This window comes from Loxodonta africana, chromosome 19 (assembly GCF_030014295.1).
Source record: "Loxodonta africana isolate mLoxAfr1 chromosome 19, mLoxAfr1.hap2, whole genome shotgun sequence".
NCBI lineage: Eukaryota > Metazoa > Chordata > Mammalia > Proboscidea > Elephantidae > Loxodonta > Loxodonta africana.
This window is the reverse complement of record NC_087360.1, coordinates 19,592,985-19,618,807: the sequence shown is the minus strand read 5'-3', so window position 1 is coordinate 19,618,807 and position 25,823 is coordinate 19,592,985. Positions and strand designations below refer to the sequence as shown.

The following is a 25,823-nucleotide window of genomic DNA, read 5'->3' as shown; positions in this document are numbered from 1 at the left end:
TCTGCTCACACATGAGGTCACCACGAGTTGGAATAGGCTCAGCAACAACGCCACCACCACCATGCCCCAAGCGTGGTGGTAAGTGCCAACAATAAACAATAAAGGTAGTCCTTACCCTCAGCAAGCTCAGTGCAATGGCAAAGCAAAACAAACACTGAAAAATTAACAAATATCTAAACTGGAGGTCCCCCCTTGAGCTTGAGTCACACAACAGACATGCTGGTACACCCTCTGCTCATCCGGACGACAGGGCGCTGCCCCCATGGCATCTGTATGTCTGTATATTCACCCAACAGATATTTATGGAGCACTCACGACATGCCAAAGCCTGTGTTAGGCACTGGGGATCTAGCTGTGATCAAGAAAGACAAAAAAGCATTGCACAGTGCTTACAATCTACCAGAGGCCGTGGCCATGCAGCTAACAAACACCACACCAGTGATACAGTCTACTGATGATGACAAGTGCTGCAGGGAAAAACGCAGCTGGGCAGGAGGGCAGGGCGTGTGAGATGGTGTGTGTGCGTGGGTGTGTTTGTGTACGTGTGTGAGTGTACACAATTTTAAATAAGGTGGTCAAAAGAGGAGCCAAGGAGTCATGACAACTATGTATGATGGACTATCCTAGGTGGGATCTTGAAAAAGAAAAAGGGCATTTGGTAAAAACTAAGGAAATCAGAATAAAGTATGAACTTAATAACAATGCAGCGACATTGGCTCTTTAATTGTCCCAGGTGTCCCATCCAAACGTAAGATGCTGCTAATAGGAGAACCTGGGTGCTGGGTCTTTGGGACCTCTCTGTACCATCTTTGTGAGTTTTGTATAAATTGAAAACTGCTCTAACAGTTTATTTAACAACAACAACAACAAAAAGAGGTGGTCGGGAAGGGCCTCACTGGGGAGATGACATTTGAGTAAAGCCCAAAGGAGGTGAAAGGGCAAGCCCTGAAAATGTCTAGGGAATGTCCTTCCAGGAAGAGGGAACAGGTCTTAAGGCGGGAGGGCCTGGTGGGCTCAATTAAGCAGGGGAGAGAGAGGATGAAGCCAGAGAAGCAACCAAGGCACAGCTCATTTGGCCTTTGTTGGCTGTCAAATTCTTGCCTTCCATGCAGGAGTCCAGGGTTCGAGTCCCGACCAGTGCACTTCATGTGCAGCCACCAGTGTTGTTATGATGCTGAACAGATTTCAGCGCAGCTTCCAGACTAAGATAGACTAGGAAGAAGGGCCTGGTGATCTACTTCCAAAAATCAGCCAAAATCAGGTTTTTAACCCTATGGATCACAATGGTCCAAAAACTCGAGCTCTTTTGACAGCTCTATTGTGCCTGGGGTCACCACAAGTTAGAGGCTGACACCATGGCAGCTAGCAACAATAGGGCTGTCAAAGGAATTTAGTTTTGTGCTTAGTGGTACAGAGAGCTGCTGAGAGGAACTTGAACAAAGGGAGCACGGGCTGCCTCGCGTTTCTGCCCCATGGCACTTGTTGTTGGGTTGCACATAACCTGAAGTGGGTAGGTGGAGGCGGAAGAATGGCTGGAGTACCAAGACTTCGCTCCTCACTGAAACAGTGGAGGCCGTGAGCAGACCTGGACAGTGGGGCGGAGGAGTCAGGCGCCACCTACCGGGTGCACTTTGGAAGGGTCATCAAGCTCCAGCCTGGCCACCACACAGCCAGCTTCCAGCATGGCTCCCGGGCGCTTGATGTACTTCACCTGGCCACTCTCCTGCACGGTCAGGCTCATGATCATCTTCATCACCTGTTTTGCAGAAAAAATAAATAGGACAGCGCCCAACAGGACTGGCCTGTGCGTGTAACACCCAGCATCACCCAGAGCTAGGGACTCAGGAGCAAGGATGGCATCATTTAAACAAAATAGACTCCTGGCAGACAGTGGAAACTAGCATTCCTATGTGCCAGGCACAGTGCTTGTCGTGAATAAACTCAATCTTCGAAGCCAGCCCCGAGGTAGGGATTTATTATTCCCATTTTACAGACCAGAAAACTGATATTAATTTCCAAAGTAAAGCCTGCCTCTTAGAAATACAGCAACAATCACCTTAGGCATGTGTGACTGTTTGCACGTTCCTAAAATGTGGTGTGCACATCAAAGCCTGCAGTGCAGTCATCGGCCCCTTTAATCTGCCTTCTCTGAGTGTCTGGATATATGAAGGTAATGCATTTTGTTGCGTGGGGCCGGCTACAGACAGTCTAGAGACAGATACCAGGACTGCACTGCCTCTTGCTTAGCAAGTTCCGGAGCTTGGGAGCCAGAGTCGGCCAAGCAGCCTCACCACTCATGATCTCTGCGGTCTCCAGCAAGTACTTTCCCCTCCCTTAGCCTCAGTTTCCCCAATTATAAAATGGGGAAAAATGACAGTGTAACTTCACAGGGCTCTTAGAAGCATTAAACGAGATGAAGAACCTGGCACAGAGCCGGAGGTAAACATTAGCGACTATTGTTACTGTATTTTCATCGCTATTATCGTTACTATTTTCCTTGGCGGCATGGAATGGAGTCCAGGTTTGAATCCTGACTTTGTGTGACCTCAGACAAGTTCCTTAGCCTGCCTGCACCTGGTTTCTTCATGTGTAAGATGGAGGTCATATCTGTGCCCACCTCATAAAGTTGCTGGGAAAAGTAAAAAGATAGGTAAAATGCTTAGTACAGTGCCTGCCATGTGGTAACAGCTTGGTAAGTGTTGGCTTAATGTTTTTTAATCATCACCATCGTTACTATTAATCAGTCCTTACTCGTTCCCAGGAAGGTATGCGTTTTGGAGTTTCCCCTTTGAATACTGTAGGGAATTTGGGTTGAACCACACACCCTCGATCTGTTTTCAGAATTGGTAGACAGCGGCCAAGGTGAGTAACACCTGCTGTTTTCTCCAATAGAGAAGCAATATCACTGACCCTCTCTTGGGGAGGGGGTTGAGGGTGGCCACAGGCCCCATGCCCTTAAGAGACAACCCCAAGGGCCACTCTGCAGTCACCTCAATCTCAGCGTAGCTGCTCCCAGCCTCGACATGGCCCCCGTCCTTCACTGTGTACTGTATCAGCTTCCCAGCCGAGGGGGATCTCAGGACTGTCCGGTCATTCTCCTTCTCGAACACACACGTCTTGTTGCCGATGGTAACTCGGTAACTGGGAGAGAGGAGGAGTGGGGCAGCGAGATCACGGAGGCCTATTAATCCAGTAAGCTTGAGTCAAGCTTTTAACAATATTTTATGTTGCCTAAAGGCAGCCATAGTTGTCACCCCCTGTGTGGCTTCAGGGAGTCTATATTCCCAAATGGTGGTGTTTGGTAGTTATCACAAAAACTCCTAGAACTAATAAGCAATTATAGCATGGTTCCTGGATAAAAGGTTAACATAATAAAAGTCAACTGCTAAAAAAAAAAAAAAAAGTCAATTGGTTTCTTATATACCAGCAACAAACAACTGGAATCTCTAGTTAAAAGCACATCATGTACATTAGCACCAAAATAAATAAACACTTAGGTATAATTCTAACAAAATATGTACAAGATCTATACGAGGAAAACTACAAACTGATGAAGAAAATCAAAGAAGATCTAAATAAATGGGGAGATAGTCCATGTTCATGGATAAGAAAAATTAATAGTATCAAGATGTCAGTTCTACCCAGCATGACCTATAAATTCAATGCAATCCCAACCAAAATTCTAGCAATTTATTTTGTGGATATCGACAAACTGATCCTAAAGTTTACATGGAATGGAAAAGACCCACAATAGCCAACATGATACTGAACATGTGCATTGAACTGAGTGTGACAGAGATCCGAAGACACACTCTAAAGGGTGGTCCAACCTATAAAATACATATTTGGAGATATAAGAGCACAAGAAATGCAGAAATATGTATTGCAACATTATTTATGATAACAATAAAAATTAGAATCTAACTATCCAACAGCCTCACAATGGCATAGTCTAGACCTATACTGTCCAGTCAGGTAGCTCCTAGCCACATGTTGCTACAGTGGTGAAGACAGTGTGGTATTAGCAAAAGAATAGACCAAATAGATCAACAGAACAGAACAGAGAGCCCAAAAACAGACCCACACAAATATAGTCAACTATCTTTGATAGTTATCACAGAGATTGGGAATGAGTTGGGTGCACAACGAATGTTACGCTTTTCTGGTAGAAAGCTAATCCCTTTTGCTGATGTAATTCCAACAGGTCCTGGCACAGAGAAGGCAATCAATAAATATTATTCAAGAAGTATTGACTGAGAGTCTTCACTCTATAACTGAACTGGGGAGAGCATGCCCCACTGGTGGGGCATATAATAATTTTGAGTATTTTTGGCAGATAATATTCATGGGTTAAAAGGAGATAACATTCACTGGTAAAAGGAGATAATAAGACACTGCTCTGATATCAATCAAATCTACCTTCTTCCAAAGCATTGAGGACTGGGAAGGAATGGAGTGTCACTTTCTAACAGGATCTCCTTCAGACATGAGGGAGGCCTTTGGCACCAGCTTACTCTCCCTGGCCGGGATCTGTGCTGCCTTGCCCAGGAGGCCAGCAAGGTTACCTCCAATCCATGTGCCATCTCAGAAGGCCTGGCCAGACACACTGGGAACAGAGGGTCTCTGGGGCCCATTCATGATGCCCCCTGCTAAGTGCTGCCACAACAACCTGCATCTCACCCACTAAGGCGCATGGCGACGTTCCTGCCACTGTTCACTTGTTTAACGTGTCAGCCTTCCCTGATAGCCTATAAGCTCCCTGAATAGTGACCATGGAGTTATCCCAACACCTTGCCCAGTGCCTGGTACAGAGCTCAGTAAACAGCTGCTGCATTAGCTGGATGGACACATCCGTCAAGCCTGTCCTGAGATGGTGTGGACACTGCACATTGTCACACACTTTGTAAGCAGCGGAGTTGGGGGTCATGCCCTACTCAGCTCAAATTCCTTCCACGTTGCTAGAAAAGTGCCTCCTGGGAAGCTTCCAGAGATACCTGTCATGGAGTGGAAGCTCAGCCAAGGGACCAATCTCCCCATGTGCCCCAGAGTTGACCAGAGAAAGTACCTAATCTAAGATCCTGGGGCCTGTATCCTCCAGCTTTGTATTTTCAACTCTCACGGGAGGAGTTGCCTGTCTGTGCCAGCCGCAGCGGGACAGCACCCATGCGTACCTGTCCACCTCTTCTTTCATGTAGGTGGTGTAGCTGTTCCCATTGTAAGACAGCAGCAGCCCGCCATCGTTCAGCCGGTGGGCATCGATCTCAATGTGACAGCCATTCATGATGAGCACGAACATGGTCAGAGACTGGCGGGCCACCTGTGTGGATAGACTCAATGCTACCCGCTGGATGCAGGAGGCCTGCTGATCCCTGGGCTTCCAGAGCCCCACCTGGCCCCTCTGCTAGTGGAAGGGCTAGCTGCCCTCTGCGGGAATGCTGGGGTGGACACTTCCACCTCTCCAGCCCCCGTCCTTACTCACTCCATGGGAACAGCTCACATGGCTGGAGAGAGCCTGGAGTCAGTGAGCCACATGTGTCCGTGGGTGGAGAGGCCAATGGCCGCAGGCTTGGTCCAGCCCAGCTATCACCAACTGACTACATGCCCTCGGGGGCTGGGGGCTTCCTTCTGATTCCTGTCTCCCAGCATTAGCCCACCTATGCAGGGCCTCCTTGTGTGGCATCTCACTGTGTGTGAGGCAGCCCTGGACACTCCACCAGTGACCTGGAAATAGACTAGGCCCTGCTCCCAGGCCCAGTCCAGGCCCAGTCCACCCAGGATCCTACAGAGATGTGGGACAGAAGTGAGAGGCACACATGGTCAGGGCTCGGTCTCAGCTCTGCATTTCAATCCAGGGAAGCACTGGCCCCACTTGGCCAGTTCAATGTGTGTATTGAACTGAAAGTACAATAGAGATCCCAAAACAAACACTCTAAAGGGCCCTGTTGCTGTTGTTGTGTGCCAGCCGTCCAGTCAATTCCAGTAGTGCTGCCCCAGGGGGGTTTCTTGGCTGTAATCTTTAAGGAAGCAGATTGCCAGGTCTTTCTCCCATGGAGCTACTGGTGGGTTTGAACCACGTACCTTTTGGTTAGCAACCAAGCGCTTAACAACTGTACCACCAGGGCTCCCTCCAAAGGGCCCTAACCCATTGCCATTGAGCTGATTCTGACTCCTAGCGACCCTATAGGACAGAGTAGAACTGGTGTGGCTGGTGAGGTTGAACCACCAACCTTCCAGTTAACTGCCAAGCGCTTAACCACTGTACCCCCAGGGTTCCTCTAAAGGGCCCTACGACCTATAAAATACATATTTTGAGACGTAACAAGAAATATAGGAATATTTATCACAACATTATTTTAGACAGCAATAAAAATTAGAATCAAACTAACTACCTACCCTGCAATGGAATACTCTGCACTGTCCAATGGGGGCCCTGGTGGCGCAGTGGTTAAGAGCTACAGTATGCTATGGCTGCTAACCAAAGGGTCAGCAGTTCAAATTCACCTGCCGCTCCTTGGAAACCCTATGGAACAGTTCTACTCTGTCCTATAGGGTCACTATGAGTCAGAATCGACTCAACAGCAGTAGTTTGTTGTTGTTTTTTTGGTACTGTTCAATAATTTAAGTAGCCCCACTTGGCTACTTAAATTACACTTAATTAAAATCAAATAAAAAATTTAGTTTCTCAATCACACTAGCCACATATCTGAAGTCCTCAATAGCCACATGTGTCCAGTGGTTACTGTACTGGGGAGCATAGCTATGGAATATTTCCATCACTGGAGGAAGTTCTATTGGACAGTGCTGCACAGATGCTAAGCTTACGTTAGAGAAAAATGATTGACAACATGTGGGCACTAATACCATGACAACAGGGAAGCAGTAAAACTGTATTTGCCCATGATCTTGACTTTGTAAAATCAATACATTGGGGGAGAATGACAACTAAGAAGAGACTTGCTCAAATGTTAACAGGTGATGCCTCTAGGTGTCAACACCCAGTGGATTTGTCTTTCTGATTCTCTATGCTGGTTTGGAATTTTGAAATTTTCTACAGTGAGCATCTACATTTAAAATCGAGTTTAATAGCGGTGGGATGGCTTGGAAAAGAACAGTGAGAGTGGTTGCACAACTTGAATGTAATTGATGTCACTGAATTGGATGCACAGAAATTGTCCAGATGATGTATGTTTTGTCATGTATATTTTCACCACAATAAATAAAAATAAAATCAAGTTGGGGGGATCCAGGTCCCCAAGGTAGCCAAGAAGCATTGGGCCAAAAGGGGGATGATTTCAGAGTATGTCCCCCATGGCCAATACCTATATTTGGCTGAACTAATCCCGAAAATCTCCAAAGTTGAGAGTTCAGTATGTGCTCAGCTATAAAAATAAGGAAAAAGAAAATAAAAATTCTGCTTCAGAGGCAAACTTGAAACTGTCCTCTTTTCCCTCCCTTAAGCTTGAGGCTTGGAAGAGCTGGATAAGGTAGGGCTTGCTGGGGACACTTTGCTCCTGTAGCTGCACTGGAGCCCAGGACACTGGAGCCCAGGGCACCAATGCCAAGGCTCACTCATCCTGACGCAGGCTCCCAGCCTTGTGCTGTGCCCACACATCCCAGGTGTTCTCTGATACCCTCTGCTTGAATTGCCACCAGATGGCCCAGGAAGGGTAACTAGATACTTCCAACAGTGGAGAGAGACTCTGAGTAAACTCCAGGCATGCCAGTGGTGGACCAGGGAAGAGACCAGAAGCCCCATTTGGATTCTTGGTCCAGAGATGAGGAACACCGCCAGCTGCATGGCTCTTGGAGATGGACCCAAATGGTTGTGCCAGCTCAGCAAAGCCCCGCCACGCTCTGCCTTGTCCTCTGTGTATTACTGAGCCTACCATGTCCTGACACCCAAGTGTTTAGGTTTCAAGGTCATAGTGCTGAATGCCCATACTCAAGCATGAGAAATCCCCTCCAGGAACAGTTCCTGGAAGAAATAAAACAAACAACTCAAACCTCTGAGGTTGGAGACGTCAGAGAAACACAGGACCCTTACCTTGAGAATATATTTAATGCCTCCATAAATTAACTCCACATCCACAATGTTCAGCAGAGAATCTGCTGGGAGAACCTGGCCCCTGAAAGAGAAGACAGACCTATAGTCACCTCAGGAAGGACCAAGAACTCTGCAGTTTTCAACTTGATTGAAACAAAAATTGCCCAGCTCTTTGCCTTTCTTCAGCACCAACGAACTGGACTGGACTGAAGAAGCTAAATCTGATTAAAAGGCAAGGATATGGAGGAATTGGAACCCTCATCCATTGCTGGTGGGACTGTAAAGTGGTGCAGCCGCTATGGAAAAGTTTGGCAGTTCCCAAAAAGTTAAACATGGAACCATATGATCCACCAATTCTACTCCTAGGTATATACTCAAAAGAACTGAAAGCAGGAATGCAAACAGACGCATGTATACCAAAGCATTGCAGCACTATTCACAATACCCAAAAGGTGGAGACAGGCTAAATGTCCATTAACAGATGGATCAACAACATGGGATACATACCTACAATGGAATACTACTCAGCCATCAAGAGAAATGAACTTTTGATACACCCTACAGCATGGATGAACCTTGAAAACACACTGAGTGAAATCAGTCAGTCACAAAAGGACACATACTGTATGATCCCACTTTTATGAACTATCTAGAATAGGCAAGGGCATAGAGACCAAAGGTTATTAGTAGTTACCAGGGGCAGCAAGATGGAGGAAGAAAGAAGACACAATGCTTAGGGGACACTGAGCTTCTATAAATTAACTAAGGGTGAGGGAAAAATTTAGGAGAGTTAAGGGTGATGGTTGAACAATATAATGAACATAACTAATGTCACTGAACTGTACATCTGAAGGTTGCTGAGGTGGCAAATGTTTTATTACATACAAATCTTACCACACATACACACACACACACAGAGGCAAGGAACATGGAAAATCCCAAGGAAGTGGACATTGCTCAGGACTTATGGAAATGGCACCTGCTGAAGGAAGTGAAATTTTAAAAAGGGTTTTCAGGAAGCAAAACCCATAACGGTTTCTTCTCCGCAAGATTCCATACATGGGGATTCTAGGAAACAAACCAGGGTGCAGACTGACCCCGTGCCATTCAGAAACCTGAGACCCAAACTTCAATCCTTTTCTCTTTTGCATTTGAGTGCTTATTCCGGTGGTCCTCAGTGGGGGCATCTATGGCCCCCAGGGGACATTTGCCAATGTCTGGAGAGACATCTTTGATTGTCATGACTTGTGGAGGAGACCTTGTTAACGGCAACACTAGGCAGAGAGGCCAAAGATGCTGCCCAACATCCTACATGCCCAGGGCGACCCCCCACATCCAAGAGCCACTCCACCCAAAATCTCAATAGTGAGGCTGAGAAACCCAGCCTACCTAACAGGGAGCACCTCGTCACTTTCCATTCTAATCCGTTTCACTAGTCACCTTCTGAGTCAGGTGAGGGTCTGGGAAAGCAACCACTGTACAGGTGATCTTTAACCCACCTGGCTTATCGAATCCACCCCCTTCAACTGTGAACTCCTGAGAGTTAGAATATACCTTACACAAGCTAGCATGAAATTGACTGCCCTGGCCTTGAGATCCCACCCCTCCTCCAAATATTCCAATGACATCCCCCCACCCCCCCAACCCCCCTCTTCCAAGGAATTCCAAGTGACAGGCACACAGGGAAGGCTTCACTAACTGCCTGGTGACTGATTTGCACCTAAATAAAGCATGAGCTACCTTTTATGGAGCTAACACCTATGATGGGGGGAAAAGAGTTACCCACATGCCCTACCTTTCAAGCGAGTGTAAGAAATCCGTCATGCAGGTTCTGAACATGGCATCTGCGACGTTCAAGGCTCCGCACACCACCCCAAGCATGACATCTGGCTTCTCGGCCTGGGAAAGACTGTGCTTCAGTCCCCCATGGCAACCACAAACCCAGGGGAGCCAGGGGTCCTAGAAACCCTATGGGGAAGCGCATTCAACCTCCTACCTGAACTTTCTGGGCAATGAGATGGTCTAACCACCCGGTGTAGATGTCATTGTTCTGGAAGCTCTCAGTCTCCAGGAGGTTAATGAGATACTCCACGGTGGTCCTGAAGTCTCCCCGGATGGACAGTTCCTTCAAAGCCACCACCATGTTCCTTGAGGGGAAATGCACATTTTTCCAAATTAACACACCTGTCAGCCGAACTCTGTTGGTGGCTTTTATGATGATTCGGTTCTTAGAGAGCCAGAAGAGCCCAGCAGTTAAGGTGGGGAGGGCACTAGGCAGATGGCCGGGTGGCCATCTCAGCTCCCCCATTTACTGGTCATGTCATCTTGGGGAAGTGATTTAACCACTCTAGGCCTCAGTTTCTTCACCTGGGAAACAGGACAATAACCCCAACTTCACATGGGTGTTTGAGGATTCAAAAGAGACAATTCATGTAAAACACAGAGTAACTGATCAATAAATGTTAGTGGCTATGAACGTGATTAATTACCATTATTCCAATTATTGTTAACCACCACCAGTCACTCTATCTTTCCCCCAATTGAACCCATTCAAATCTCCCCACGTCCCCAGAGCTGGGGTTGCCCTCTCGCTGGCCACACAGCTACTCTGCCAGATGTGTGTGGGGTGCGCCTGTGAATTGGTCACACTGTTACCTCCCCCCCCCCCGCCAGGGGCATAGCGATCACCAGACCACCAGCTGGCATGTGCTTGGCTGATAACAACCTATCACCTCCCTCCACCTCAAAGAGCCCCAGTCCAAAGGCCTATACCTCCACTATCTACGAAATCAGAGCAAGAGTATTTGGGGAGGAAACGCATCAAAGAAAGGCCAACCAAAAAAGAAAAAGAAAGGCAAGCCATTAGCATGCATCTCTTCCTGGGAGCAGGAACCATTCACATCTGTTAAGAGTTCCTAAGTGTCAACCAGACTTACTGGCCTGAGAGACTGAAGAAACCCTGAGAGTGTGGCCCCTGGACACCCTTTTAGTTCAGTAATGAAGTCACTCCTGAAGTTCACCCTTCAGCCATAGATTAGACAGGCCCATAAAACAAAATGAGACTAAAGGGGCACACCAGCCCAGAGGCAAGGACCAAAAGGGAGAAGGGGACAGGAAAGCTGGTAATAGGGAACCCAAGGTCTAAAAGGGAGAGTGTTGACATGTTGTGGGGTTGGTAACCATGGCACAAAACAATACGTGAACTGTTTAAAGAGGAGCTAGTTTGTTCTGTAAACTTCTACCTAAAGTACAATAAATAAATAAGAGTTCTTACATGTCAAATTCTCATGGACTCTAGACTTTCTGGAGCCATAGAGGCTACACGAACCCCTGAAACTATTGCCCTGAGATCATCTTTAAACCTTAAACCAAAAAATCCCCTGAAGTCTTCTTAAATCCAAGCCATAGCTTAACTAGTAAACAACATCTGCCTTGAGCATTATACTCTGTAAAGAACTATCTATATGGGATCAAATAGACAACAGCAACTCAAAAAGTTAGACAGGAACCTTAGGGGGCAGTGAGTTTATGCTAATGATGGAGGAACAACTCAGAAAATGATGGTGAGGATGGTTGCCCAAATCAAAGAATGTAACCAGTGTCACTGAATCATATATGTAAATTGCTGAATGATGTATGTTTTGCTGTGTATGTTCTCAACAACAACAAAACAAAATTTAGAGGAAAAAAAAACAAACAATAGTTTAGCTTAACTAGTAAAGAATGTCTGCCTTGAGCATTGTGCTCTGTTAAAGAACTATATCTATAAGGGATCAAACTGACAATAGCAACTCGAAAGGTTAGATAGGAACCTTAGGGGACAGTGAGTTTATGCTAATAGGGGAGGAACAACTCAGAAAAGGAGGGTGAGAATGGTTGTACAACTTGAAGAATGCCATCAATGTCACTGAATAGTACATATAGAAACGGTTGAACAGGTGTATGTTCTGCTGTGTATATTCTCAACAACAATGAAAATAAAATTATTAAAAAAAAAAAAGTTCCTACATGGTGTCAGCAGGTGTAAGGAAGGAGCAATTACTGACCTTGCTTTGGGGTAATAAGGTCAAATGAAGTGTCAATAGGATACGAAAAGTCGGTTGTGGGGGAGGAACCTGGACCTGAGAGTTAAGCCGTTGGGCTCTAGGGCTCTAAAAAAAAAATCCCTGTTTTTTAAGGACTTTCCCAGTTTTAGCACCAGAAAGTCCCACATCTGGGAAACCCCGTAGTCCCAGGAAAACCAGGACAGATGGTCACCCAATTAGACTCTGACCAATAGCAATAAGAAAAGCTGATATTTTTTCACTGAATTCTGTTGAGTTGTGACTGTTTATTCACAGCATGGGACAGATCACAGGTCACTGCATTCGGAGTGGGCAGGGCTGGGCTGATCTACTCCCCACCTCCTTGTATTTAGCCTTGTTTGCTGTAATCCTCCATAAGCTTCAAGGATCGCCACTGTTCACAGAGCATGATTAAAATTCCTAACTCTAAGCTGGAAACAAAAGCCCACTCATCGAAACCACAAAACTCCATTTAATTCACAGCCCGGCATCCCAGGCCAGACAGTAACGCTTTACTCTCCATGTCTTTGGGATCTTTCACTCTAAAGAGCAGTTATCCATCCACACAACAATGTTTAATTAGAAAGAAAACTGTTTTTCACATTTTCGAGCCATGTCGAGGAAGGAGAAATGTAAGATACGAGTGTTTCAGAATCTGGGGGCGCCCTTCGTGGGTTTCTCAGCTCTGTAGAAAGCATGGCAAGTGTGGACATACCTGAGCTGGGGAGAAGAGGGCTGCTGTCGCAGGCTTCAGCGTGGTGAGTGGTTCATAGCCCAAAACCCAAAACCCAAAACCCACTGCCGTCGTGTCAATTCCAACTCATAGCGACCCCATAGGACAGAGTAGAACTGCCCCCTAGAGTGTCCAAGGAGCACCTGGCAGATTCCAACTGCCAACCTCTTGGTTAGCAGCCGTAGCACTTAACCACTACGCCACCAGGGTTTCCGTAGCAGATACAGTCCTAGAAATTTTAGGCATGAAACATGGCCTTGGCAAGAACTATTTACAAGGTTTAAATTTAAAGCAGTCCTTTTTTTAAACGTTATAGTCCTCAGCACCTTTTAAACTTTTGGTATCACCTTGACTAACCTTTGGATCTCCTGCCAGTTAAACTTCCAATAAGACAGGGTTATGTGACCTTAGGTGGGCTCCTTAACTGTGTGGTTCTCAAATACAAAAAACAAAGGCAGACTGGAGTCTTGGAAATGAGCCCAGGGTATTTCAAATAGGATCCGTCCTGTGATTCTCCTCCCTTGGTCTCCTAAAGTGCTCCTGCATCTAAGCCACAGGCTAACTATTCAAAAGAAGGAAATAAGGATAGGAAATACTGACGAAATGGCCTCTTCCCGGTTCTCTCCCCAGGAGAAGCAGTGCCCAAACTGGGAGTCGGCGAACTCGTGTAAGCCACCAGCAGCAGCCACGCTGAAGTAACCCCACACGTTCTTGCTGCTACGGAAATTCAGTTCCTGGACCGTCCCGGAGCTTGGCTTAAAACCCTGGAGCCCAGATAAAGGAAGCAAGATAGAAGAAATCATTACTCCAGATATTGTTGTTGTTGTTGTTGTTAAGGGGCTATCGAGTCAGCATCAACCCACAGCGATCTCACGTGCAATGGAATGAAAAGCTGCTCGTTCCCGCACCCTCTCCCTGATTGGTTGTAGAATGGACCATTGTGATCCACGGGGTGTTCATTGGCTGATTTTCAGAACTAGATCGCCTGGCCTTTCTTCCTGGTCTATCTTAGTCTGGAAGCTCCGCTGAAGCTTATTCAGCATCATAGCAGCATGCAAGCCTCCACAGGCAGGCGGTGGCCGCACATGAGGTGCATGGGCCAAGAATGGAACCTAGGTCTTCTTGTAGATGGCAAGAATTCTACCAATGCTCCCATATACCAGACAAACAATCTCATAGAAATCAAGTCCCAGGAGGTGATGAAAACTTTTGGAAACAGTTTTTGGAAACATTGTGAGGTTGCACAGCATGATGAATGTAATTAAGGTCATGAATTATACAGTTACAAATGGTTCAAATGGCTAATTTTTTGTTACATATATCTTACCACAATAAAGTTAAAAAAAAAATAATTCCCAGGAAACCCAAAAGCCCCTATACACAATCAGAAGCTTAGGGTTCGAAAAAAAAAAAAAAAAAACCCAGCAAATAAGGCCCAGTACTCCATGTTGTTGGTGATCAATAAAACATTCACGTCTCTTGATAGGGGTGTGGGTGTATCTAGTGGGTACATCCACTGAGTATAGTCAGTCCCCAGGTTATGTACAACCCATGGTTACAAACCAACCTCCATAAAGCCTATTACATTAAAAATCTGAGGTATATACAATGGTTCCTAATAACAAACGGGCACTATTTTCTGATGTGCATCAAACATTATTATTATTTTTACATATCATTATGTTAAAAATGTTTTAGCATAACCAGAGACTGCATCAGCCTGAGACCAGCAGAACTAGACGGTGCCCAGCTACAACTGTTGACTGGCCTGACAGGGAACACAACACAGAACCACTGAGGGAGCAGGACGGCAGTGGGATGCAGACCTCAGATTCTCGTAAAAAGACCAGACTTAATGGTCTGATTGAGACTAGAAGGACCCTGAAGGTCACAGTCCTGAGACCTTCTGTTAGCCCAAAATAGGAACCATCCCCAAAGCCAACTCTTCAGACAGAGATTGGACTAGGCTATGGGATAGAAAATGATATTGGTGAAGAGTGAGCTTCTTGGATCAAGTAGACACATGAGACTATGTGGGCAGCTCCTGTCTGCAAGGGAGATGAGAGGGCAGAGGGGGACAGAAGCTGGCCAGATGGACACAAAAATAGAGAGTGGAGGGAAGGAGTGCGCTATCTCATTAGGGGGAGAGTAGTATAAAAAAAAAATTTTTATATAGCAAGGTGTATATAAATTTTTGTATGATAGGCTGACTTGATTTGTAAACTTTCACTTAAAGCACAATAAAAAAATTTTTTTTAATGTTTTAGCGTTATCTGAAGTGTTTCTTTATACATAGAAAGGTACACTATACACTAAGGCTAATATTTGAGTAACTGATGGTAGATATGAACCCATAAAAAAAAAAAACAAAAACCAAGCCTGTTGCCTTTGAGTTGATTCCGACTCATAATGACCCTATAGGACAGACAGAACTGCCCCATATGGTTTCCAAGGAGTGGCTGGTAGATTCAAACTGCCGACCTTTTAGTTAGCAGCTGTCAGAGCTCTTAACCATTGTACCACCAGGGCTCCAGTATGAGCCCAACAGTATGAGACCAGTGGTGTATTACTCAATAAGCACAGTGCTTACCTTGCATACCGGGTCATCTATAGTGAAAAATTTCACACTTTTTTTCCACCACATCAAAGATTCTGCTTCTAAATGTGGTTGGCATCTCTCTCCCAGCCCCACAGCACCTTCCTACAGAATCAAAGTCTCTTTTCAAATTTACAGTCCTTGGCGGCGAGGCAGATGACCCAGTAAGAAAGGACTAGTAAGCAAAAGTAAGCCCGTGCTTACCTTGCTTACTGGGTCATCTGCCCCGTATGAACCATACCTAACTGTTCCAACTTAGGCACAAATTCAACTTAAAAACATACTTAGGAACAGAATTCATTCATAATCCGGGGACTGCCTGTACTTCCATCTATGCAATTTTTACCTTAAAAAAATAACACCCTGTTTGCATACAGACCAAAGCAGGAGGGAGGAGTAAGGGAGAAGTCATTGCTCAGGGGCCACAGGGCTCCTGTTAATGGTGGTGAAATAATTTGGAAAAGGACAGTGGTGATGTCTGTACAACATGATGAACGGAACCAATGTCACTGAATTGTACGTGTAAAAATGTTGAATTCACAAAAGTTTTGTTATATCTATTTTTACCACAGTTCAAAAAAAAAAAAAAATTGGGGATCAGGCAGAGTAGGTGCAGATATAACGTAGGAGAACGTTGTTGGTGGCTGTCAGAGCTGGGTGAAGGTCCAAGGGATTCATGACACTCTACTGATTTTATAGGTTTGACATTTTCTACATTTGACATCACAGAAAGTTTAGGAGTGAAGAGTCGTAAGGGTGATGAAAAAATGGGAACAGAGAGCAGTGATGGTTACACAGCACTGTGAAGGTAACCAATGTCACCAAATTGCCCGTTAAAAATGGCTGAAATGGCAAATGTTTTGTTATATATATTTTACCACAATAAAATTTTTTTAAAGTGAAGAATGTGATTAATGAGCCTCTTTTTAAAAAAAAAAATGAACTACAGGAGACCAAAGGAGCCCTGGTGACACAGAGGTGAAAGCAATCGACTGCTAACCAGAAGGTCAAGAGTTCGAAAACACCAGTGGCTTCACAGGAGAAAGATGGGGCAGTCTGGTTCCGTACAGATTTTTTCCTTGGAAACCCTATGGGGTCTATATGAGTCTGAATCGGCCCGATGGCTACGGGGGTACGTAAAGTGGACCAAATAGTCAACAATTACTCTAAAGCAAAGATGAGACAGTGAGCAGGCAGGGAAGCTAGAGTACTAGAAATAGTACAACCAGAACCAAATGAATGAGAATGATGACACATTGTAAAAAACGTAACCAATATCACTGGATAACTTGTGCAGAAATTGTTAAATGGAAACCTAATTTGCTGTGTAAACTCTCACCTTAAATACAATTTAAAATATTAAAAAAAAAAAAAAAAGTAAAGAGTGGGTAGATTTCCAGTTCTAAATTATGAAAGTACTAGCAGATAAAGAGACTCAGTGAGCCCCTGGGGGGCTCTTGCTGCTGCCCAGCTGCCCGGCACCCAGGCTGCTCCTAACACACATCTGATTCCTTTGGAGGGGATGCCCCCCACCCACCCTTAGTAAGGTTTTGGTAAGGGTGGGTAGATGTGGACCCTCTCTCTGGGGTTAGCACTCTTGAATAGAGCGATGGAACATGTTCATCTGGGCAGGGGAGACTGGAGGAGAGAGATGGAGAGTCCCAGGTGCTGTGCGGTTTCTAAACCTGGTTCTCCATTCTCCCAGGTACCTGTGAACAAGCATCTTGTCACCAAAAAAATCCCTGTTTTGCTTGTCCACCAGAATCAGCTTTTCACTCACAGCCAAAGACTCCAGCCTGCTACAGTGTCATGGCTTAAAATTCTTTCATTAAATGGACAGGAAAAAAAAAAAACAATTCTCTTACTCCAAGTTCCTTTCAAATGAATAATGAATATGATAAACAATTAGCTTGCAGTAGATTACTGAGTCCTGTAACAACTGACCATCACTGACTATCAGTAACCATGGAAACTGTGATAGATGCCAGTTGGTTTGTTAAGACACAAGTTAAGTCCAAGTCACAAAGGGAATCCCTATAATGGACCAGGCTCCACTGATACTGCCACAAAAAATGAGTGGGGCCACAGACCAGGGTTCCAAATTTTCACGGAATCCAGATTTCCCGGAGCCATGGAGGGTGGATGAACCCCCGAAGCTATTGCCCTGAGGCAATCTTCAAACCTTAAACTAAAAATAGCCCCTAAAGTCTTCTTCGAAACAAACAATAGTTTAGCTTAACTAGGAAATAATGTCTGCCTTGAGCATTATATTCTTTTAAGGTCTATCTATGTGGGATTAAACTGACAGCAGCAACTCAAAAGGTTAGACAAGAAGCTGAGGGGGCAATGAGTTTATGTCAATAGGGGAGGAACAACTCTGAAAAGGAGGGGGAGAATGGTTGCACAACTCGAAGACTGTCATCAATGTCACTAAATTATACACGTAAAAACTGTTGAATTGGTGTACGTTTTGCTGTGTATATTCTCAGTAACAATGACAAAATAAATAAACTTTAGAAAAAAATTGTTTTAAATGAGTGAGGCCAGAAATCCAAGGACCTGGGTTTTAACTCCGGCCACTCATCTCAAAGATGGACCATGATGCAGTGGATAGACATGACCTTTAGAGTCCACCAACGGGGCTCAGTCACAGCTTCAGCAGGTCCCAAGTGGGAGACGTTAGTCAAGTTACCGCAGCCTCTCTGCCCCAAACCAGGGATTGCGATGCCCAGTGGTAGCGTTGTCATAACAATGAGCAATGAGATACACGAGGGGATTTATGATACTACTTGTCCTTTCCTGCATCTCAGTTTCCCCATCTGTAAACTGAGAAGTCTAGACAACTGGTGTGCCCTCCAAGGCTAACATCCAGGGTCTGCCCCGACCTGGGAGATTTGAGATGAAGGAAATGCAGGGGCCCCCATAACTTGCCTCGTCCGGATTTTCGCTGGTGATTCTGGCAGCAATGACATGGCCTCGGGCCAGGGGAGGGTTGTTAGGCGTCTCAAAAGAAATGGGTGTCACCCCCCATGGCGACTCTCCATACAAAAGCCGGATATCCTTCAGCCGGTGCAGTGGCACGCCCATGGCAATCTAAAACCAAGAAATCCATCCACAGACTGTCAGGCCCACTAGAATGCCAGTCCCAAAATGCCAAACACAGTGTCAGATACAATGTAGGAAGGAGCTCAGTACATTGTTTCAGATACACTGATACTTACTATGTGTACAAGCCTAAGCTGTACTTTGGCCAAAGAGGTAAAGAAAGAAACAGCGAAAAGACATGACTGTGCCCCACAGAGCTCAAAGTGTAACTGGGGAAATGAGCAACATTCCTGAAACAACATCACATCACAAGAAAATGTGTACGTTCGTAACAACAACCGCACAACATTTATAAACCTCAAAAGCAATATGCTCAATGAAAGAAGCCTGGCACAAAAAATCACGTATCATATGATTCCATTTATATGAAATGTCCAGGAAAGACAAAACTATAGACAGAAAGTAGACTGGTGGGTGCCTGGAGTTGGGGGTAAGAATGAAGAGTGACTGCAAACGGGCCTGGGGGATCTTTTGGGGGCCGATGGAAATGTTACAAAATTGGATTGTGGTGATGGTTACACAACTTTGCGTGTTTACTAAAAATCACTAGACTGTACACTGAAGGGAAACACTGGTGGCGTACAGCTGCAAACCAAAAGGTCAGCAGTTCAAATCCACCAGGCGCTCCTTGGAAACTCTATGGGGCAGTTCTACTCTGTTCTATAGGGTCGCTATGAGTCGGAATTGACTCGATGGCAGTGGGTTTGGGTTTTTGGTTAAGTAATATCTCAATAAAGCTGTAAAAAAATGCTTTCAATAAAAGCTAAAGATCGTCAGTTCTATGGAAGGTGAGAAGGAGGAAGTGTGTCTAGCTGGAGACTCAAGGTTGTGTGAAGGGCACAGAGAAAGCTGGCCTTGAAGATGAGCAAAAAAGAGACAATTATGGACGTTAGTTTAACCAAATGATCGACTTAAACGTTAGCTATAAAGGGACAAATGGACATTCTGTGCCTCCTGATTCGATGTACTAGGAAGGACACAACATCACCTGTGTCATGTTCTACCAAACTGTTTAATGTGAATCTAATCAGGAAGACACAATTAGACAAATTCAAACCAAGGGATGCTCTGCCCAGAGTTGCAATGTCAGTGTGAAGAATGAAAAAATAAAAAGACTAGGAAACTGTTTGAGATTAAAGAGACTAAGAGATATGACAATGAATGGCATGTGTGATCCTTGATTAGATCTCAGATTAAAAAAAAAAACAGCTATAAAGGGACATTATTGTGACAACTAGGAAATTTTTAACGTGGATGGTATCTTAAACACGTGGTATCAATGGTATACTTTCCGGGTGCAGTAATTACACTGTGGCAATGGAGGGGAGGAGCCCTGGTGGCACAGCGGCTAAGCACTTGGCTGCTAACCAAAAGGCTGGCAGTTCAAATCCGCCAGCTGCTCCTTGGAAACCCTATGGGGAAGTTCTAGTCCATCCTATAGGGTCACTATGAGTTGCAGTTGACTCAACGGCAATGGGTTTTGGTTTAACGGAACGGAACGCCCTTTTTCTCAGGAGATGCTTACATTGAAATATTTAGAGGTAAAGTATCATGACAGTTTAAACCATCTCCCAAAAGGCAGATCCAAAAAGTACATAAACAGACATGCAGTATGTATGTGATATTAAAATTTCACATGGGAGGGATTATAAGAAAAATGTCTAAAAAGGCCTCTTAAAAGAAAAACCAAACTAGTTGCCACTGAATTGACCCTGACTCCCAGCGATCCCACCTGGGTCAGAGCAGAGCTGCACACCACAGGGTTTTCAATGCCTGTGACCTTTTGGAAGTAGATAGCCAAGCCTTTCTTCTGCGGTACCCCTGGATGGATTCGAACGGCCAACCTTCCAGTCAGTAGCTGAGTGTTTAATCATTTGTGCAACCCAGGGATTCCAGAGGGCAAAAATGAAAAAAAGGTTGAGAAACACTGTTTTGGGTCTATGAATGAGTTTCTGGGGGACCATACCCAACCAAAACCAAACCCATTACCATAGACTCAATTCCAACTCGTAGCAAACTTATAAGACAGAGTAGAACTGCCCCACGGGGTTTCCAAGGAGCAGCTGGTGGATTCGAACTGCCGACCTTTTGGTTAGCAGACGAGCTCCTAACCAGTGCACCAGTGCCCTGAAATTGGAGAAAAAAGACATTCTCAGCATGTGTGGTTCTCAATGGAACTCACACACCGAAACAGTCTTTCCCCAGGGACAACTAGCCAAGAGATGAGCAGGACCCAGGGACACGGCCTCCTGCTGTGGGCTTGATGCTAGTTTCCTCACCTGTAGCTGGGCAGCCGGCAGGTTGACATCAGCGATCATTTCTGTGCAGGGGTGTTCTACCTGCAAGCGGGGATTCAGCTCCAAGAAGTGGAAGCTGCCGTCCTGGCTGTAGAGGTACTCGACCGTCCCCGCGCTCACGTAACCTACGGTCTTGGCCAGGCGGACGGCACACTGCAAAGAAAACAGGGACAGAAAGCCTTGTAAGAGGTTTCCAACAGTGTTCTTGGGTAAGTTTAAATGACAGCTGTTATGGATTGAATGATGTCCCCAAAAATATACATGTCGAAGTCCTAACCTCTGTACCTACACATGTAACCCTGTTTGAAAATACAGGTTTTCTTTTTTTAATGTTCATGGGATCATGTCAGGGTCCTAAACCTAATCCCTTCTGAGTGGTGTCTAATAAAAAGAGGAGAATGGACACACACAGGTGGAAGACAGAGGCCACGAGAAGATATATCTACAATGTCACTGAATTGAAGACGTAGAAACTGTTAAATTGGTATCTGTTTTGGTGTGTATATTCTCCACAACAAACAACAACAGATACATCTACAAGCAGTGAAGGAATACCTGGGGCTAATGACAAGGAAGGACCTTCTCCTAGACCCGATGTCCTCGTTTGGACTTCTGCCTCCAAAACTGTGAGACAATAGATTTCCTATTACTGAAAGCCATTCACTTGTGATATTTCTGTTATAGCAGCACTAGGCAACTGAGACAATAGTTTATTAGATGCCTCACCAAATGCATACTGCATCCCTGCTGTGTGTAAAATAGCTTGAGTCCCCATAGATCGGCTACTCCAATAAACCCATGTCATGCTGAAACCATCTCCGAGATGGACCAGCCTCTTCTTGGACACCCACCCATCTCCTGTGGCAACTCTGGCTTGTGGAAAGCGCTGGCTGACTCTGAAATGAAATCACTCCCCCTTGCAGCTGCCCCCCAACCCCAGCCCTGGGAAGCTCACCTGTTCCATGACCTCAAACACAGCCGGTGTGGCGATGGTAACCGGGGCCTCCTCAATGATCTTCTGATGCCGCCGCTGGATGGAGCAGTCACGGCCAAACAGAGACACAGCGTTTCCGTACTGGTCGGCGAGAATCTGGACCTCCAGGTGGCGGGCTTGCTGGGCCAGCTTCATGAGAAAGACGGGGGAGCCCGGGATCTCAGTCTGCACCTGGGAGGAAGCAGAAGGAGCTCACTGTTCCCTGAGAAACCAGGGCTGGAGCAGGAAGTTGTCTGGAGAGAGTGGGGAACATCACAGTGATGCAGCTCGGGGACTCCTCAGTGATTTTTCTGTTTTTCTCCTTTTGTTTCACTTCTCTCAAAGACATAACATTCCCATTTTCTTAAAGTCGAATGCGGTGAAAATATATAATGCAGAAAGTGAAATTTCTCCACAGTTCCATCTCCTAAGAAGATAACTTGTCCTTAAGAGTTTGGTATGTGTTACAGATTGAATTGTGGCCCCCCAAAATGTGTGTCAACTTGGCTAGTCCATGATTCCCAGTATTGTGTGACTGTCCACCATTTTGTCATCTGATGTGATTTACCTATGAATCCTACCTCTATGAGGTTAATGAGGTGGGATTAGCGGCAGTTATGTTAACCAGGCAGGACTCAATCTACAAGATTACGTTGTGTCTTAAAGCAATCTCTTTTGGGATATAAAAAGAGAAGTGAGCAGAGAGATAGGGGGACTTCATAGCACCAAGAAACGAGAGCCAGGAGGATAGTGCATCCTTTGGACCTGGGGTCCCTGTGCTGAGCAGCTCCTCAACCAGGGAAGATTGATGACAAGGACCTTCCCCCAGAGCCGAAAGAGACAGAAAGCCTTCCCCCGAACCCTGAATTTGGACTTCTAGCCTCCTAGACTGTGAGAAAATAAATTTCTCTTTGTCAAAGCCATTCATTTGTTGTATTTCTGTTATAGCAGCACTAAATAATGAAGCTATGAGTCGGAATCGACTCGACGGCACTGGGTTTTTTTTTAAATAATGAAGATAGTATGCCACCTAAAGTAAAGGAAGATTCCTTTTTTAAAAAACAGAATCATCAGACCTTACACTGGATAGTTAAACATACATGGTATTTGGCCAATCCTCAATTATTTACACAGATAGTATAGTGATCTGTAATGCTTTCTGAGGCAAAATGAGAAAAAAAGAACAATATATGAACTTTACTTAAATATGTTACATTTTTGTTTAACGCTGAAGTTATATCCTTTCTACAGTTTGGTCTTAAATGCCTTTCTATTATGAAGTGATGAGATCGTAGATGGTAATTAAAATTTTTTGTGGCATCACTTAGGAAAATAAAGAGTTATTCTAAAAAAGAGAGTTTGGTGCACAAACTATTTGGTTTTCTTCTACAGGTACAGTAATACACACATAGGACATTTCTTTAAACAAAAATGGGAGCAAAACAGGAGAGCTATTCCATAGCTCTCTTTTTCTCAGACTTAACACATTCTCTCAGCTCTTCTTGTTGGAACCTACAGACAGACTTACTTTACCCTTTTAATGGCAGAAACGTATTCCTTTATAAGGATGCCATCTAGAGGTTATTAAAGAAATCCAGGTTCACATGGGATGATTTCTAAGACAAATTGTTAAGTAAAAGAATGCAAGCTGCTGTGAAATACGAGATGATCCCTCTCATGCTAAAAATAAAATTGTATGAATATCTTTACCTAAGTACACATTGTCAAAGTGCTGCAGAGACCCAACTGCTAGCAGTGGTTACATCTGAGAAGAAGAAGGGGATTAGGAGGTGATGGTAGAAAGGAACTTCTTTTTTATTCTTAATATATGACTGGAGTGTTGGAATATTTACACTGAGAATATTTTCATATTGCACTCATGTAATTAAAAGCAAAAGCTTTAAAACCTATACAACCCCTAAATGCCATGTGGGGTCCCAGATAATATCCTGGAACAGAAAGAGGTCGTTAGTGGGAAAACTAGTGAAATCCAAATAAAGTCTGGAGTTTAGTTACAAGAAATGTGCAAATATTAATGTGATGGTTAAGGCTATGTGTCAACTTGGCTCGGCCATGATTCTCAGTGGTTTGGCAGTTATATAATGACGTAATTTGGCAGTTATGCAATGATGTAGTTATCTTCCATTTTATGATATAGTGTAATCACCTCCATGATGTGATCTGATGTGATCAGCTAATCAGTTGTAAAGGGTGTTTCCTCAAGGGTATGGCCTGCACCAAATATATATGGATGTTCTGGCAAAGTTCACTGGCTTTTGCTTGCTCTGGATCCTGCATCTGGCTTGTCATCGTCTGATCTCTGGTTCTTGGGATTTAAGCCAGCAGCCTGCCATCTTACCTGCCAATCTTGGATTCATCAGCCTCCGCAGCCCATGAGCCAGCAGCCTGTCATCTGGGTGTGCAGATCTTGAGTTCATCAGTCCCTGAAGCTATGCGAGTCAGGAGAAGCCTCCAGCCTGACCCTCAAACTTGTCCTTGCCAGCCTCTACAACCGTGTGGCCATTCCCTTGATACAAATCTCTCTCTCTCTGTGTATGTGTGTGTGTGTATATATATATATAAAATAGAGTAGAACTGGCCCATAGGGTTTCCAAGGAGCATCTGGTGGATTCGAACTACTGGCCTTTTGGTTAGCAGCCATAGCTCTTAACCACTAAGCCACCAGGGTTTCCATACATATATATATGTATGTGCGTGTCTGTATGTATATATATATATATATATATATATATATATGCTTCACTGATTTTGCTTCTGTAGAGAACCCAGCCTAAGACAATATCTTAGTTGTGACGTAGTAACATAATGTGATATGGTAACACAGGATGTTAATACTAGAGGAAACTAGGTAAAGGGTAAGGAGCCCTGGTGGCACAGTGGTTGAAACAGTCGGCTGCCAACCAAAAGGTCAGCAGTTCAAACCCACCAGCTACTCCATGGGAAAAAGACGTGGCAGTCTGCTTCCATAAAGATTTACAGCCTTGGAAACTATAGGGTCGCTATGATTCGGAATCGATTCGATGGCGATGGAGTAGGTGAAGGATATGTGGGAAATCTGTGCTATTACTGCAAGTTCCTGTGAGTCTGCACCTCAAAGTCTGTACACCCCCATGGAGACACCATGGTTGTGAAACTGGTATTTTACCTAACACTCACATATTGCTGACAGCTATAAAATTGGTATAAGCTTTTTAAAAAGCGATGTACTGATATGTACTTGTAAATGTATGTAAAGTGCATATTTAATTAAGTCCTTCTCCCCTAGGTCTTTATCCAAAAAGATAATTCAGAAGAAAGCTAAGTATTTTTTATAGTATTAAGTACCATATGATACTATGATATAACTGTAGCATTGTACATCATAATGAAAATGGAAAAAAGCTAAACTTTGAACAACAAAGGAAACATTTCATGATAAATAATATGCTCACGTATGGAATACTGTGAAATCATGAAAATAATGGTGAGGACTGGAACAACATGGCAAAAATGTTCATGATACACAATTTAGATTTTTTTATATGTAGAACAAAATTTGAATAGAAGTCTGTAAAATATACATATGAGCAAAGTCTAAGAAAATTCTAGAAATATTCAAATGGTCAGATTCAGAATGGGAAGGTTATAAGTATAATTTTTTCTTTTTTTTTTTTAAAAAACATTGCTCATATAATAGATATGTCTTTAAAGCAGAAAACCAACTGTAAGTAAATGCATAATTAGTTCCTACAATTAAAAATGATCATCCAGAAACTTTAAGAATGTCAAGACTACTAAAATTTATAAAATCTCCCATCCCTCAAAATAAGTAAATATATTTTCAAGAGATATTTTGAGCCTATCTCTCCAAAATTCATATTTTTAGACACAACTGATTCACAAGACCAAATATTCTATTAAAATGGTTTAGAGAACATCACAAATCATAGATTCCTATGAGTAAAAATGCACACATTTGCTTCAAAATATAACTCAGCGATACACCCTAGC

The 25,823-nt window shown here is 44.3% G+C and overlaps 1 protein-coding gene across 1 annotated transcript in view; it reads right to left on the bottom strand.

Annotated features, from left to right (window-relative positions):
- The window catches only part of ACACB (acetyl-CoA carboxylase beta), a 128,062-nt gene that overhangs the window by 63,648 nt on the left and 38,591 nt on the right, over positions 1-25,823 (bottom strand). The window contains 10 exon segments of the mRNA XM_023559423.2: positions 1,622-1,756; positions 2,991-3,141; positions 5,172-5,317; positions 8,045-8,126; positions 9,840-9,943; positions 10,041-10,191; positions 13,442-13,605; positions 18,369-18,530; positions 20,822-20,992; positions 21,795-22,004. Coding sequence (XP_023415191.1) covers positions 1,622-1,756; positions 2,991-3,141; positions 5,172-5,317; positions 8,045-8,126; positions 9,840-9,943; positions 10,041-10,191; positions 13,442-13,605; positions 18,369-18,530; positions 20,822-20,992; positions 21,795-22,004 — 1,476 coding nt within the window.